Source organism: Corvus kubaryi, unplaced genomic scaffold, assembly GCF_017639235.1.
Source record: "Corvus kubaryi isolate FWS band 111438036 unplaced genomic scaffold, C.kubaryi_AGA036_p1.0 65378, whole genome shotgun sequence".
Classification (NCBI taxonomy): domain Eukaryota; kingdom Metazoa; phylum Chordata; class Aves; order Passeriformes; family Corvidae; genus Corvus; species Corvus kubaryi.
In genome coordinates, this window is record NW_024581959.1 from 1 (window position 1) to 18,161 (window position 18,161).

The 18,161-nt window shown below is 38.0% G+C and overlaps 1 protein-coding gene across 2 annotated transcripts in view; it reads right to left on the reverse strand.

Moving 5' to 3' along the window:
• Window positions 1-6: 6 nt before the first annotated feature.
• Window positions 7-18,161, reverse strand: part of LOC121673393 (ephrin type-A receptor 7) — a 139,086-nt gene continuing 120,931 nt past the window's right edge. The window contains exons 7-10 of one of the 2 annotated variants that reach the window (XM_042046680.1): window positions 16,045-16,213; window positions 8,479-8,587; window positions 7,730-7,785; window positions 7-3,892 (exon numbers count right to left, since the gene is read on the reverse strand). In XM_042046680.1, coding sequence (XP_041902614.1) covers window positions 3,756-3,892; window positions 7,730-7,785; window positions 8,479-8,587; window positions 16,045-16,213 — 471 coding nt within the window. In that variant the 3' untranslated portion in view covers window positions 7-3,755. Of the gene's footprint in view, window positions 3,905-7,729; window positions 7,786-8,478; window positions 8,588-16,044; window positions 16,214-18,161 lie in introns of both variants that reach the window. The other variant, XM_042046679.1, reaches the window with a different exon arrangement.

Genomic DNA, 18,161 nt, shown 5'->3' on the forward strand with positions numbered 1-18,161 from the left:
ATGGTTTCCTTGCTATCTTTAGTTCCAATGGGCTTTTTTCTTTCAAAAGGCAGCTCTTGCAGAGCTGCTTTTAATTTAGCATCCTTATGGTGTTAAATGAAGCACTGCATTATTACCTTCAAGCAGGATAATTTACTTTACAGATTATGAAATGAAAGGTGTGACTTATAACAATTTTGTTACATTAAACAAACACAAGCAAATGCTGCAAGTCTGTAAAAGGTTCTAAACTAACAGACAATTAGAACTTGAAGAAGCCTGTGATAAAAAAGACCAAACAGCCAGAAAGAATACAAAGAGAAAGCCCCAACAACCAAATTTGGAAGACAAGTAATTCAAATCTATCAGACAGGAAAGAGGATGGAAGCATGTGAGATGTGGAGCTGAATGGCAATATATCTACCTCACTATTAACGAGATTATGAAAGATTTAAGAATTGTCCCTTGCCTCACAGCTGTGTCAGCAAAGTGCAAAAGTGAGATCTCCAGTTCTTCAGACAGGAAGAAAAATCTCCTTGTATACATAGAAGAAAAGGGTAGTAACATATCTTACACTGAATAAAAGGGAACATCTCTTTAAAAAGAAAGATTAACCGCAAAAATATTTAATAATCTGGTACTTTGCAAATTCATCTGGAGTTTGAGAGATACGGTTCCATGTCCCTCCTCCAAATCAAACCAAGTCAGAAATTTATTTCCTGCATGCCTGCGGAGTGCCTTAACATTAAGCTGTTACGTATACACAAGTATGCAGACACACCTACGTCTAAGACATGTTTCAGGATGAATGCTGAAAAAAATGAACTAGGCAAGACCTGCGCAGAGGGTTTGATTAGGGAATCCTTTTGGGAGAAACCTTGTGGGATCAGGACCTAAGTGGACATGCATGCTGGCAAGGTGTCTGGCTGTCAGTGAAGATAGTAATGCTTGGAAATTGGGCTGAATGCCTGAAGAGATAGATGTTGGAATGTTCTAATGGATGGGCTGCAAGAAGTCTTGTTTATGACACCGTCAGTATTTGAACACTACTGTTCTCCTATCAGCCCCAAGCAGGGCTTTGGGAAAGAAAAAAACAGTATCTGGGTCTTGGCTTCACAGTTTATCCAGAAGGGTAGAACTTTGACCATGCCTTTGACCATTTCCAACTGACTTGTCTGAGTAAACCTCCACTCAGTACGGCTCTTTTTACAAATCTTACAGGAGGTGACTCCATACAGAATCAAACTCCTGTCCCTCACATTCTATGCTAGCTGAACCAAGGTTAGCTCAAACCAACTCCATATACCTCTGTTAATACCATGCTGCACCTAAACTAACTGACCACACAAGTGTTCTTGCCTGCACAGTATCCTCAACCATCCTTGGGCACTGAGCTAAGTATGCCACGAGGTATAGCTGTTACATACACAACAACAAGGCCCTAGCTTGATGCCTCAACCTCCCTCCTGCACTTCATTAGCAACACGGATGACTATTAATGAATTCATCACTCACCTCACTCACAGCTCCTAGCCACAAGCACTTACTAAAGGATAACAATTTTCTCTAGCAGTACTTTCCAAAATTGTTTCATTTCATGCCGAAAACAAGACATGAGTATAGGAGTGCGTCTGTGTGTCTGTGATATTGCAGAGCCAGGTAATTAGGATACTTGGCACAGGAGACACTAAGGCTTAACTCCTTTCCAGCTCTGTGTGATCTAATTTTGATCGATTTCCAAAGGCAGATCACACACACTCGGGCAAACCAGAAACTTGAACTTGTATGTTATGCACTTCAGGACAGGATGCTAGCCAATAAACTACTTTTATTCCCAAGAAAATAGTATATTCCACTGAAATGATGCCCAAAAATAAACTGGCAAATATGACAAGAGAGGGAATACTGCACAGCCGCACAGCCACTAGCTCAGCATGTCAACAAAGCAGAGGCTAAAACAAAGGATGTGTGGTATGAACAACTAAACATAGTGGACACAATATTCTGTATCTGACAGGTGGCCGCAGCGGGATGGTAATGAAAATGTTGGCAAGGAAAGCACATATCCCTCATGCAAATTGAGCACAAGCATACTTGCACCCTGTTTGTGTCTGAGAGACGTGGCACTACTCAATAGTTGATGTGGCCAGCATTGGTGATGCATATTGAGATTGCTAAGTAGCTTTTCTGGTGCTGTCACTAGCAGAAATTCCATATTCTTCTTTGATGTATGAGTTTCAGCTGCTGTTTTGGGTCTGTTTGCTTCTGTTGTTCCTGGACTGCATTTCATCTCACTCCTGTTTGTTATTTACATCAACAGGTTAAATAGCATACACAATATGCTTTCACCACTGCACTCCTAATTAACTTTCTTCAAAATGACCACTGACAAACGCTAGTTATTTTTGCTAACAGTTCTACTCATTAAAATCAAGAATAAATTCATCTGCAGTCAAGAAAATTAACATTCTGGATTTTGTCAGTGAAAATGCATTTTAAACTGTATACTCTGCAGCTCAAGTGTTTTCAGCATTTTTCTCAGAAGGCATTAGCAAAATCCAACTGAATATATCTTTGTGCTCTGAAACTGTTGCTATGCTGGTAGCTTTTTAACTCAAAGCAAAAGATAAAGCTCAGCAATTTTTCTATGCTAATCTTGCATACTGCGTATTTATTAGAAGAGATGCTGCCATTCCAGCATCACAAAAATTACTAGTTAGGAAGGGCTGGATTCTTATGCTCTTACTCATCGAAGGAATAATTTGCTCAGCAGTGTGGTTAATTTCAATGCTACTATTCCTTGATTAAGACATGACTCAACATGACTGAGGTTACTTTAAAAAGGCATTGTGAATTCTAAGCGTAAAGATTGTTTTACAGGTAAAATAACTTATTCTAGAGATATTTCTTCTTCTGTTTTTAAATAATACCACAACATGTAATTTACTGTACCAAACTACAGGGTGATTTTAGAAGTATTCTACTAATACTTATATAAAACAACAGGAAAGCAAAAGAACATTTCCTCCAGGAATCTGAAGTATTTGATATTTTTCTTACTCATGGAAACTTAATTTCACTACATGGAATAGTGCAATAAAAATGTCACATATCTTATTAATGCAAACAAATGAAACTGCCTTTTTAGAGCATGAACACCATGGCTTAAGTAGGTGGTAGACAGTTCAAGAGAAAAAAAAGCAATGTAGTGCTGGTGCAATTACAATCAGTCATAAGAAGTTAAACAATAACTTTTTGTATTCATAAAATATCAAAAAGAAAAATTGTAGAAGGAAAAACAGCCTTAGGGCAGATTTTGTTACACAGAAACAAGACCTTCCTACTCTCTATTTAAGATTTGGTACTGCAGCCAGTTTTCCTTACTCACACGAACAAAGCTGCAGAGGTCAAAAAGCCCCCTTGCAAAAGGCAAGTGAGCAGAATTTGCACAAATGCCTACTGCCTTTACTGTGACAGTAAATAACAGGCAGCAAGACTGGCCCACTCCCCCAATTCCAATTTTAACAGCAGATACATGATTAAAAACCCGTAAGCTTTCAATGTCAAGCAAGACTTTTAATTTACTCATTTATTTGGCTTTTTTTAGTTTTTGTTGGGCTTTTCCCCTATTTGTTTTTACATTTTAGAAGTGAGTGCAGCTTCATTGCTCTTAACCACTCTGGCAAATGCAGAAAGTTCTTCTATACCTGAGGTATAATTATTTGCCTGTCATTATGATGTATGAGTTTCGATCCCGGCTAAATGGAACAGTTGAATCAGGAAGCCACGGCAGCCTTACCTGCGCCAATCACACGCTCAATTTTAATACAAGAGGCATCTAGCTCCTTGGCGAATTGATGGACAGCTCTATTTGGGTCCTCGTAGGTTTCAGGGTCAATGTAGGTTTTGGTGCCTGGAAATTTAACTGTAATGATGTAAGAAAGCATGACTGTGATAAAGCAAAAGCACTTATTGTGCAGTCAGCCCAGGAATTTCATTATGCAGAGTGCTCCTTGGAAGAGTGAACCTGTTTCCATGCTGCCTGAGTCAGAGACGCTCTGAGAGGCAACCTTAGTTTTAGGCATCATCTGTAAGCATGCTGACACAAGTATACACAATTCCATCTCTGAAAAATGACTAACACTAGCATCTGCATCTCCTCTTGAACTGAAAGAAGTAATAAATATTAAATAGTGCTTAATGGAATAAAATGCAAGGGTTGAGTGGGAGTAAAAACAAAGCAGGGGAAAGGGTGTAACACCAGCAGAGGAGGTGAAAGCTTCTTTTCTGTGTAAGGACAGCTTATCCTCCTCACCCAGGATGTGTAAACAGCATTTCTTCATGTTACTTCCCTCCTTTAGTGGGATTTGAAAGGCTCCTCCACCCTCTTGAATTTCCTCAAACTAGTGACTATAATATTGTTTGTAGACAGTGGCAACAGCACTTAGAAATTACATCCTCAGGTAGGTTTCTTGCACCGTAGTATGAACATGAAAAACACTTGTAGCCAGCTTGTAAAGGCACAGGAAGGGAAAGTGGCCTCTGTGGCACGATTATGTCCTCTCTCAAGCCCCTAAGTGAATAATATGCAGCAACTTGTTTTTTGCTCATTCTTTCTCCATGCTTAGTGCAACTCAGGCAGCATAGTGCTCTGGCCAGCATGCAGTTTTTTCCCTTAGTTTGCTGACGATTCAGGTAAATTAATTTTTGCTCTTCTGGTCATAGTACAAACTCCCGGTGATAGTAGAGCAACCCTGGAAATCAATTAATCAAGCAATTTTTATGAAATAAATTTGCTCACAAGGATTATACTCTTGAGCTTTAATTAAATCAGTGAATTAAAACTCAATATGAAAATGCCAAAATGTTGCTCTGTTAATTGATATATTGATATACAAGAACAGGATCAAAAGTCAATATAAAACATAAATAATTTACAGTTGCTTTGTCTTATTTTAATTTAACAAAAAATATATTAAATTTGAAAATATATTGAAAAAGAGCTTAGCAATCATGTGTATCTATGTTTTAGATGGTATTAATGACCTAAATCCACAAAACATAAGAAAAAAAAAAACCCTAGAGAAATTGTTCCAGGAATATAATGAATTTATAGCCACAGAAATTATTCAAAATGTTACCCAAATGTTGTTATCTGTCACATCATGTATTTAAATGGATGTTTCTTTAGTTGTATTGGAAATTTGTATGCTGTAATTTTTTAAAATTATAAATATTTATGTCTTAAAACCAAAAGAGACTGGGCAAAATGAGAATTAAGCAGTAGGTTGACCTCCAGTAGTAGTGCTTTAAGGCAAGGAGATGGAGAAGGAGACATCCTCTTGTGTTTGTGATAAAGGGCCTGGTTTGGAAGTAACCTTGTGAATCTCAAGTGGGCCTCTGATGGTTCTTTGTTCAAGCTGTCATAAAACATTTTGACAGGCCAAGGCTATCCTGGCATAGCAACATGAAATAATGCTGGCCTGCATTTGCAGACATTGTTAGATGAAAAAGGGAGGAGGAAACCAAATATAAATCTGAATTGCTTGACTAAACTCCTCCATTGTACTTGTATCTTCAAGTGTAGCACTTGAGGTCACAGAGAGATGAAGGGAACTGAAATGAAATATATGATAGTCCATTAAATGCACTGCTTTAAAATCTGTTTTAAAAAATGTTTGCTTGTAAGTTTTTGTTCTAAGTAAGTGCTTGTTGTAAGTCACATTTTTGAAAATCCAGTCTGGTACCTCAGCGCAGAAGAATGTTGTCTAGATGTTGTGGAGCAAAAGGCCACTGAACTGGTGTTCACAGCTCTGTGACCAAGCTGGTGACCACAGCACTGGGTTCCATCTCATTCTGTAAATGGCTATCAAATGAAATTAAATACTACATCTACAATCAACAGACGATGAAAAACTAGTTTGGCAAGAAGTGACTTATATTTGGTGCCATGATTTAATAAGAAAGACTGTGTATGCTCAACGTTCAGACTAATTTGCTAAATACCCAGATTTCTTGAAAGTAAAATGAGGGAAAAGAACACTTATAAAATCTCACCAGTTCTGGATCAACTATTAATTATTAAGTAGCAGCTTTCATATTAATGAATTTACACTTTTACTGAAATTAAAAAAAGAATGTTACCAAAAACAGAAATAAGAAATTATTTAGTTAGCATATCCCTTTTCTTTATACACTGACATACGAGAATACATAGTTGATCTTTTCCTTCAAGGACATAACGGGAATTTTAAAAGCAAAAGGAGTAGCTCTTCTGGAGATGTGAAAAGCTTATAATGCATTATGAGAGGCAAATATCAAATCCATCACTCCCAGAAGAGTAGCATTTAAGTAAAATGAGATTTTTGACAAATTCTTTAAAATACGCTGCACTGCGAAGTGCATGATAAATAATTCTTATCTTATTATTCTTTTCTACCTTTCTTGCACAGTTTATGAGTTGATTGACTAAAGCTGCAATGATGTCACTACTTAGTTTGACACTCACTGCATTTAAAGAATTTAGGTAGCCACACACCCAAACTTAAGAAATGTGGTCAATTTCCAGCTGATTTTTTCAGGGAAGAAAGGTAAAACCGAACCTTGATCTGATTTTGAGTGGAGCTTTGGCTAGAACTATTCCTTTAAAGAGAAATGCATTGAGAACATGCTAACAATTTATGACTAGTGGCTACTTAATTTTCCATGTGACATTACTTTCAGATAATAGCTCATGATTTTAACATATATAAAATAAATCCTATTGCTTTCATAAAAAAAAAATAATAATCTGAGGGATTAAAGCTACAACTTCAGTTACTGGTAGACAACAAAGACTAATTACCGCACAGCATGACTAAATGGAAGTTGTACTAATATGAGAGTGACCAGGTATGGGAGAAGACTAGAAACCCAGGCATTGTTCTGTGTCAGAATTTATGTTCAGTTTAATTCTGTGATTTTTTTCAATTATGGTTGCTCAAAATAATTTTGCAACTTAGTTTACCACACTTCCTGAGTTAATGACTAATTTGAAAAGAAATTAAAACATTCCTCTCTCCTTACATTTTCAATTGTCATCAACCCAAGAAAGATGTGTTTTATTGAGTTTTCTCAGGGTTCTAGTATAAGTTGAGATGGTAGATGTGATTTTAACAAGAGAGGCTTTAGGTACTATTCTTAGCTAGGCAAGTAATTCTAGATCACAGAACAGTAATGAAGTGGTTGACCTTTCTCTTCATATTAAATATTCTATTTTTAAGGCCATTATGTTTTATAAATATTGATGGTACTGTATTCACAGTAGCAGAAAACAGCTTTTGAGCAAAACAGCTTCATTTTAGGGTGATGCAGTGACTCACACTTTCTTAATCTGAAATTTGCCTGAGGTAAGGATCAAATAGTCACTTAGGCAAAGGTCTCTTGAATACTGCACCTCAGAAGGGATCATTAGGACAATGTGAAACATGTATTCAAAGCAACCAAAAGAAAACAAAAAATGCAGAATGAAAACAACAGTATATCATAGACATGTATAGAAATAAAACCATCTGTGTGAGCAATATTGACTGTAATCTGCGTTCTTTTTGTGTAGGTTACATTTTTACAGTGTTTAACTTCCCACTTGCTACTTACATAGCATTTTTGAATTTCCTATGGCATTATCGTTCATGGAGTCTTGGTTTAGTATTGTCTACACTATTGCAATTGGGAATTTTTGAAAGGGGGGGGGGGGAAGCAAAACACTTACAATGAAAGTAAAGTTCTTCATCCCCTTCTTGATCCGCTTTGCTATAGCCACAATGCCTGAAAAGAAAGTAAAACATCAGTTCTACTGGTAAATAATGATTTACTTCTCACATCTAAAGTCCTGACAAAATCAGTTCTGCAGGCTGGAATTTTCAGGCACTGAGCACCTAACTGCTGTAGGCCCTTTGAAACTTTCACCTGTAATTCTATTGACAGCAGAGTTTTAAATAAATCACGAACAGTTACAATCAAAAGGCTTTTGTATCAAATACCAGTTGGGACAGGTCCTAGAAAAAAATTCTAGTTCTGGTGAAAGGCTTCTATAGATAAAACAGAGGATTAAAGAACTTGAAAGTAGAACACTGTTTTACATGAGGTTATTCTTAAACTTACTGCTGTGTCTCTTTTTCTTGAATGTAAAGTCATTTAAAGGCTGATCAGATAAAGTGTCAGACTTCTCCATGTGAGAAAACTGAACAGAAAGGGAGACTTTGAGGAATACAGGTAAAGAACCTGCTAGGGGTTCCTTTTACAGCACATTTACATAGGACAAAAAGAACATCTTGATATAAGTATCTTGCCAAAGTAAGAGGAAAAACCATATAATTGATAATGGGATTTAAATGAAAATTGTTCTTACTAATAATTATTTCTGTTTCAGTTTTGCAAATTACTATCCAGGTTCGACTGTGTCTCAAGAGTTCACAAGAGTGGTGTCAGGTGTGCTTATGTCCATCAAAGATGCAATACCTTCGTCCAATGATGAATCCAAACACCATGAAGACCAGGATGATAGTTCCTGCCACAGCAACCACAGCTATGATAATAACAGGATTCTGTTCACTGGAAACAGCTGTGGCTACAAAACAGAGCACAGAGCTGACATTAGTTAAAAATTAATCCCTACAAAGGGACTTCAAAAATTTAAGTCAATCATCATGAATTGTAGATGTTGTAGACTGCCTTTGTCTGAAACAATTACATTGATAAAGTTAGTCTAAAGAAGGGCCTCTAATCGAAATTCAGCTAAATGCTGTGTGAGTTAATGACTGTCTACATGGAATAAAAAGAAGCCGAGCTGGAATTTCCTTGGCCAAAGTGGTACAGCCATTAGCTGAAAGCCAGCACCACTAGCATCAGTCACTTCCATTACCTACTACTGCTTTGCTGCCTTCTGTTTTGACTCCCTCCTAAAAGGGAAGTCCTGGATATCCCTGTAAGGAGGAATGGTAGGATAGTAATCCCTAACTCTGCTCCTAGCCTCCCCTCTAAAACTCATTGATATGACTTTGATGGTTTCCAAGGAAATAGTGTCTTTAAGAAAAATGTTTGAGCTGAAACACTATTAACACAGATTTCCTAGGTAGCATATTTCAATCTCTTACTGCTATTAATCATTGTAAATGGCTATTATTACTTACATTTGTTTCTGTTAGCAACAAAAAGGTGCTTCCACATTAATACAAAATGGAATTCTCCATGCTTCAGAGAATTTTCATGCTAAAATATCCACACATTATTGCTCTTTTTTATTCAGATATGCCAATTCTATTAATATATGCAAATATATACATGTCACATTAATGTAAACTGAGGATGTAAATACTTAGCCTGAGAAACCTTGAGGCTTGTTAAATACATTGCTTGCCTGATATCTAATAAGGGTGGCCAGGTACTCAGACACATTAAATAAGCACAGCTCTACTGAACTCTGTGGAGCTGTACTGGTTTATAACACTGAGGATCTAAACCAGATGACTAGAGGATGAGACATCAGGGACCGTGGAACTGAGAGTCACCTGGAATCACAGAATCACAAGATTATAGAATCATTTAGGTTGGAAAAGACCTCCAAGATCATGTCCAACATTTGACCAAACACTACCATATTAACTAAACCATAGCACTAAATGCCACTTACAGTGGCACTTGGAACACCTCCCTGGGCGGCCCATTCCAATGCCTAACCATCAGTTCAGTGACAAAATTCTTCCTGATATTCCCTGAAGAATCTTGAGGCTCTGTCTTCTTGTCCTGTCACTAGTTGCCTGGAAGAAGAGACCGACCCCCACATTACAACAAGCTCCATTCATGTACTTTTAGAGAGTGATAAGGTCACCTCTGAGCCTCCTTTTCTCCAGGCTAAACAACCCCAGCCCCCTTAGCTACTCCTCCTCAGGTTTGTGCTGCAGACCCTTCCCCAGCTCTGTTGCCCTTCTCTGGACATGCTCCACCAACTCAATGTCCTTTTTAAAGTGAGGCGCCCAGAAGTGGATACATGACTCAAGGTGTGGCCTCACCAGTGCCAAATACAGAGGACCGAGCACTGTACTAATCCCACTTGTCACAGTATTCCTGAAACAAGCCAGGATGCCATTGGCCTTTTTGGCCACCTGGACACACACTGGCTCATGTTCAGTTAGCTGTTGATCAGCACCCCCAGGTCCTTTTTCACTGGCCCACCTTCCAGCCACTCTTCCCCTGGCCTGTAGTGCTGCATGAGATTGTTGTGACCCAAGTGCAGGACTCAACAATTTGCCATACTAAACCTCATACAGTTGTCTTTGGCCCATCAATTCAGACTGTGCAGATCCTTCTAGAGAGCTTTCCAACCCTCCAGCAGATCAACATTCCTGTCCAACTTAGTGTCATCTGCGAGCTTACTGAGGGTGTCCAAATCATCAATTAGGATATTAAAAAGGACTAGCCCCAATATCGAGTTTTGGGGAACCCACTGGTGACCATCCACCAGCTGGATGTAGCACTATTCACTACCATTCTCTGGGCCTGGATATCCAGCCATTTTTTAAGCCACCAAACAGCGTACCTGTCTAAGCCATGGACTGCTAGTCTCTCCAGGAGAATGCTGTGGGAGTAAGTATTGAAGGCTTTACTGAAGTCCAGGTGGACAACATCCCCATAGCAGGTAACTTGGTAATAAAAGGAGACCAGGTTGATCAAGGAGGACCTGCCTTTCCTAAGCCCATGCTGGCTGTGCCTGATCCATTTGTTGTCCTGTATGTGCTGTGGGATAACACTCAAAATGATCTGATCCATGACCTTCCCTGGCACCGAGGTCAGGCTGACCTTGGCCTGTAGTTCTCCAGATCCTCCTTCCAACCCTTCTCGTAGATGGGTGTCATATTGGCCAATCTCCAGTCATCTGGGACCTCAGCCTTTTCATTATCCGTGGTTACAATGTTGTCCTCCACATCCAAAAAAAGGATGGAGATTTTCCTTGACCCTCTTTTTGTTTTTAATTTATTTATACAAACACTTACTATCTTTCACAACAGTGGCCAGATTGAGTTCTAGCTGAGCTTTCACCTTCCTGACTTCTCTCTACATGACCTAATAACATCCTTATATGCTTCCTGAGTTGCCATCCCCTTTCTTCCAAAGGTCATAAACTCTTTTTTCCCTGACTTCCAGTGAAAGCTCCCTATTCAGCCATGCCAATTTTCTTCCCCACTGGCTCACCTTTCAGCACACAGGGACAGCCTGTTTCTGCACCTGTAAGACTTCCTTCCATGTCCTCCTGTTTGTTACCCATACTGTGTGAACTGGTGTAGATGCACTTCAGCTGGACTGATTTCACCCCCAGCACTGGCACACCACCCCTAGCCTCACATCTAGTGAGCCTGGTCTTATCCCCTTCTCCCTTCAAACCTAGTTTAAAATGCTGTCAATCAGCCCTGCAAACTTACGGGTTAGAATCCTTTTCCCCTTTTTAGACAGGTGAACCCCATCTGTCTCCAGCAGGCCTGGGGCCACATAAACTGTCCCACAATTGAAATGCAGCCAACAGATGAACAAGAAGGAAACAAAGGAAACCAAACTGATAGCTGATTAACTAAATTAATGATATGATAATATGGTTAATTGCTGGTAGTGGTAACTGAACAGGAATGTCTACACCAGGATTTATGAATTCCACAAAATTGGGTTCCTGTTACAGACTTCAGAGGTTCCCATAGAAACAAATAAACTAGTCTTTTCTTGGGAAAAGTGAGCCAATCAACATCATTTATTTTTTCACTGATACTGACCTGTACCAACTGTTTCCCCCCAAAATAACAAACTCCTTGTTATACTACATAGATTTAGAATAGTCTGCACTGGAGGCAAATCACACACACATGCATATACACACCCCTCTAATTTTATTTCCTGAAGAAACTTTCTAATTTTTCCATCTTCTCTCTAATGCAAGCAAGGAAGATCACACTATTACTATTACTCTTTAACTAAAAAGAATGAATGCTTATCTTTGTATAACTATAACTTTCTGAGATACACAGGTCAGTAGGATGCTACTGTAGACTTCCCTATATCCCACTCGTGCAACTTTTAAGAAATAAGTGGTGACTGTCTTGTGCAGAAGCGTAGGGGCATAAGTCATTCAACTCAGTTCCTGCAACATATCTAGGCCATCAAAACAGACAATCCTAAGGAATGTCAAACTTCTGCAAAATACAGCATTTCCTTAAACTGTTCCCTTCTCTCTTTGAACTTCAGTGCAAACCTCACTTGGAAGTGATGAAGAAGCAGCATCCTGTCATAATGGCCAGGGTGTGAAGCTTCATCTATCCAAGAAAGTTTGGAAAAATCCCCAGCCCAGCCTGTCACCTAGTCCAATAGCCAAGATGAGTGCATGGAGGCTGACATATGTGAGTGGGTTGCTCTACATAACTGCCTCACATATTTTGGCTACTGGCACATTCTAGAATCAAGCAGATGATGTTTTTTGGGCTCTGGAAAATGTTGGGGACATGGTACACTGGCCAACTGGTAAGACAGGTGGGATGCAATGTATGATTTATTTTTATATCTTTAAAAAAAAGGTGTGGGGGGGGCCTGACTGTGGGCACAGTCTGATATAAATTCGGTGACAGCAGTCTAAGACATCTGCCTCCATTCAGGTACTCTGCTGCATCTCTCTTCTGTGTGATTAACTCAGTCTGCTGGTGTAAGGGTGAATCAGAAAACAGCTTCTGGAATGGTCTCTGTGGCTTGGCAGAAATAAAGATGCTAGAGTGTTCTTACAAGAATGATTTTGGGGTGGAGAAGGTCTTTTCAGAGGGTGCATGCATGGCTACCTGTCACTGGCAATGCCACAATAGGGATGACAGGGAATCAGCACCAGGACACCTCACCTCTGCTCAAACAGTGCTCAGCCTCAGAGGGTGACACAGGGAGCTGGTACTTGAGCATTCAGCTACAGCTGACACCTCATCTGAGCTATAAGATGTGCATGTCCAATGCACAATGCCTAATTTAAAGGAGTTAAATTTAAACCAGCTTTTAAGTACATGGTTGTAGGGATGAGGAATAGATTTAAAAAAGGATATCAGTTGAAAATGCTGTGCTGCTGCTCCAACAACCTTTTCTCACTCAAGCAATCTGAAATGCACGATCTTTGGAAAAGAATTCTTGGTGAAGCTCACCATGAAATCTTCAATGATAACTAGATCCATGTATGCCAATCACTACTTTCTTAAGTATTGTGCTTTATGCCTTGTATAAAAATTTGTAATATTGTTATTTCAGACTTTAGAGTTCAATTTTACACATGCATATTGCTTCAATCTTGTTTGATTTAAACTGATTCGTAGAAAAAGGAAAAAGCAAAGACTTCATGCCAGGTTTTGTCAAGTGCTTCTACTTTAAGAGTGAGAGCTGTAACAAAGTCAAAGATTGGACTCAATGATCTCAGAGGTCTTTTCCAACCTAATTGATTCTGCGATTCTATAAACGAAAAAATCTACTTCAGTTACAAAAAGCAGAGGATCATCTTTAGGTCCACAGGCTACAAATCACTTAACTTGACTTTTAAATACTTCAGTGAACCAAGAGATAGAATTGACACTTAAGTGATCTTTTATAGATTTGTGTGTTTTTCCAGAGGAACTTCTGCTTCTAATAGCCAGCCAACAAAAAAATACAATGACCAGAGCCATTGATTGATCTGTGGCAAACACAATGTAGAATAGAAATAGTCTGCTTTTATAAAGCATGTTTACTTCATAATTTTTAATATTTTTCCATAAATATCTATGCAATACTCAACATGTATGGTATGATCCAATACAGGTATAATATATGTACATTTTACATATCAGATAATATTAATATAATAGATATGGTTCCTAAAATATTGAAAAGTGGCTATACAGTTTCTATCACAATTCAGAAAATGGGGCATGGTACAAAAATCTACTTAACTAACAGTGCCAACCAAACAGTGTCAACCAGTGGAAGTGCCAGCAGAAATCCAGTTAGGCAACATGACTAACCAAATGTGATGGTCGTTACATATATTCTTACATAAATATATGTATGTGCATTTTTTTCTTAAAATACTTTGACATTTTTAAAAGCTGCCTTCAGAAATCCACTGGAATAACGAGAAGCCAAAGCCTCTAAACTGTAGCATAACATGGTTTAGTGTTCACCTGCATGGTACTTCCCTTGAGGCATATTTCCAAAAAACAATCCAATAAAGGTCTTCCTTTAAAATGTTAACAAATGACTAATTTGATTACTCTGTAAGTTCTGATGAAACTACAAATAAAATATATGAAACAAAAACTTTAATGTAAAACAATTTTAGAAGAGTTTAATGGAATTTGCTATCTTTTTACCAGCATTTTCATTATTTCTGAAAATCATATATGGGAAACTGTGGATGCTTATCCTTTCTGGGAATTATATTTTATAATGGTGTCTCAAGATAATGGAAAACATGCTACTTTAAAAAATTTCTTTAATGAAAACGCAGGACATTTTTCATGGCATCTCAAAGCACATAGCTGTCTTGTAACAAAAAAAAGCTGCTGTGCATCTTGGCCAAACATCTTTGTGGTTTATATGTATTTTTTCATCATCTGAGTCAGAAAAGGAGTACAGGAGAGTGGTCAGTGATGCATTTATTAAAGGCTTTCCTAATCTCCCATATGTTGACCAAACTCCAGTCAAAACCATTTATCTTTGAAATCATCTTTGCTAATCTTAGCAGCTACCAGTTACATTCAGTATGCAAAAAATACTCAGATAATTAAGGAAATGTTGGGGAAACATTTTGATGTACTAATTTTAAACCACTATGGACAATAAATTATCTAATTAGCAGAAACTTATGACAGATTATGACAGACTTCTAATCTGTTTTCCAGAAAACCATTCAAAATAAGAAATTGCTTCTGGCTGTACCTCAGGTTCCCATTCTGCAAAATGGGGATTCTGCTTCTGAGTCTTTCTACAGATGGGAAGTATGCTATTAGACACAGAGTTAATAATATTAGTAATAACAGCTTACTGCTGCTATTATGATAATTACTGTTTCAATTATGTCTATTAGATATGTGGTACTATTCACTATTTATAGTTTTTATATTCTGTGTGGAACTAAGGTGGAATCAAGACCTAACTACTGCGTTTTAGGAATAACCACAAGGCGACACCTGGCTGCAACTAATAAGATGCAATAATGTGTGTCTGCACACAGTCTTAGACTGCTGCATTGGGTGCAGAGAGGCTATGGCATCCATACCCTTTGAACTAATAGGCCATGTATTCCTATATTCCCAGATCCAAATCTGGCTGACCTGATGTCAAGGTCAACGTGAAGCAAATGCCCCAAAACAGGGTAACCAAATTTGGGTCTGCAACAAAGGAGTGGAGCTGCCAGGAACGCAGTTCCTGTGAGCCAGCTCAGGGCTATCAGGTCTCACTGATGGAAGAAGTTTTTTGTTACATAGCTTACAACTTATTATATGAGCCTGAAAGAAACTTAGTATCTTAGAGCCTCCCATTTCTTTACTAAATCAAATTGCCAATGAATTCAAAAGACACTAAAGATGGACTTAACAGTTGAAGACACACACATAAAATGATCAAGTTTGGGTTTTTTTCAGAAAATCAAATGGAAAAAAATGGCCTGGAGAAGTCTCTGTGGGTTGAAATTTCCTCCTTCCTTTTCTCTCCAGTTACAGAAGAATCTAGTTGAGTTATTCAGCTCACCACTACTCACTTCTTTTATGGGGAAAAAAAAAAAGTCTTTGTGTATTAGAAGGACAGCAAAGGAGAAGAACCTAATATGTAACAAATCTCCTCCAGCCAATTATAGGACTAATTGTCATTTCTATGGTAAGACAAATTATGGAAGCTCATCCTTCAAAAGACAAAGACAAAATCCACCTCCTTGTAGAACCAAATTCTTTCTAATTGTAATTATATTGCTTATGACTCTGTCCTTTCTTGCTTACTTACTACCTCTACAGAAAGGGTTAATTTCCTGTAAACCTAATTCCTTACCTGTGGCTTCTTCCAGTGTGGCAACATCCAGTCTGGGGCTGTAATTTCCATAACCAGCAGCAGTAAAAGCACGAATCTGGAAAACATACACTGTTCCTGGCTTTAGATTATTAATAGAAGCTGAAGTGGACTTGGTTTTCACTGTTGAATAGGTCCTCTCCCTTTGATCCTGGAAACAATAAGACAAAGGATTAAATGACATTTACAGATGAGATTTTATCATGATTGCACAACAGCAACTGACAGCCAGCGTGGGTAGTTTATTTCAATTTGCTGAATGCTCTTTTCCCCCAACAACAAAAATAAAGCATACTCTGTGGAGTATTACAAAACATTGTCAATGCAATGAAGAGCTCTAAGTGTAACATAAAATTCAAATGGGATGCTCATGTTGTTACTCATAAAACATCCAAACAAAAAATGATTGCTTTTCTAGCTCTGATTAAATTTTGTGAAATTTTGATGAGAAATAACCACAGCTTCCAGGGGAATCTGTGGAGTCTAAACAGTTCAAGGACTGGGAAATTTGTTCTTTCATGGTCAGAACATGACAAAAACAGAGCTGCACAACCTGCCTTCATTCTGCATTAATTCAGTTTATAGCTGTCAGAATTTCTTTATTTCTAGAGTACTTAAAAGTTATCATGAATGAAGTCAGACATTATGAAATGGATGGCAAAACTCTGACTGACATCATTACTTTGACATTCTACCCTTCCAACACCTCTAAAAAATATAATATCGCCAATGTATAATTGGCTGGATTTTGCATAATTTCTGAGGTCCTTAACTCAGTTTTCACTTCAGATTTTTATCTCTGGCTTTTAGTCTTTTCTCAGTTTTAGACTCTATGGCATAAAGGAGAACCCAGGGAAAGAAGCTCAGTATGACACTCCACAAATTTGAAGCTGTAAGATTACAAACCCTATGAGTAATAACTCACTTTCAAATAGTACAAAAGCTGTATCACAGATCATTAGAGTATTCAAAAAGCTCTACTTATTCATCACATTTACTGACACAGATTATCTTTCAGCATAGATATGTGAAGCCCTGTTGATTTTTGGTGGCAGATGCAACCCTGATTTGAAGGGCAGAAGAGATGAATTAACCAACCATCTGAATGCACCACATGACCAGAGAAGCATGAGCCGTACGCAGCAGTGCTAATGAGACGGATACAGAGGGAAGGAATAAATCTGTAACTCATTTCAATAATACTTCACCAGCTAAAAGTGATGGAGAGCCTTCCCCTTAGCAGACAGTAAAGTAACAAAGGCTTTTGCTGAAATACAGGGCTATACAGAACATACACGGTTTCTTTTCTCAGATTCAGTAAGGGCTTCTCCTGGTTCCTGCCCAGTCTGTTATTTGAGCAAGCTCACTGTCTTGGCTAGCAACAATTTTCCATATCTTCTCCAAGAGAATTTAAATCATCTGTAAGTGAGGACCATGGTGGAATGTATGTTGGTATGTGAGAAAGAACAGGAATGCTTGAGAGACGAGAAACAAGTGTAAGGAAACCATAAACAGTCAGGTTCAGGACTGTAAGCCACAGCGGAATTTCAGTTTGGGTTTTGATGCATAAACGACGCTTATTTGAATTGCCAGCAGTCCTTGTATTCAAAAATAAGTAAATAACAAAGAAATAAAAATAACCTGTGTTAGAAATCTCAGAGGACAGACTTACTTTGGAGATTTCAGGCAGTTTCCATTCCAGCCCTAGCCAGAAGTGAGAGGTGAAAAAACCACATATCAGAGTATTTCAGAACGACAAAAATGTTTGATTTAATTTGGCTCTAAAAGGAGCTGAAAGTTCAAATCCTTTCATTTTTTTTTCTTTTAAACTGGTGGAACAAAACTTAAACAGCCTCTCTCATTCTGAGCAAGAAAATTATGAAGTAATTCTAAAGCTGAAATGCATTTTTTTGGAAGGAAAACAAGCATTTAAGTATTTATGCAAAAATTTCCTCAGTTAAAGATATAGAGTCCAGTTTATCTGTGACTGTTAGAATGAGCTTTTTATTCTCTTTTATTAATTTCACTGTAGTAAGTATAATACTGGAAGATCTCCTTCCATTACAAAAGAACTTTTACATCAGTTTTTCTCTTCACAA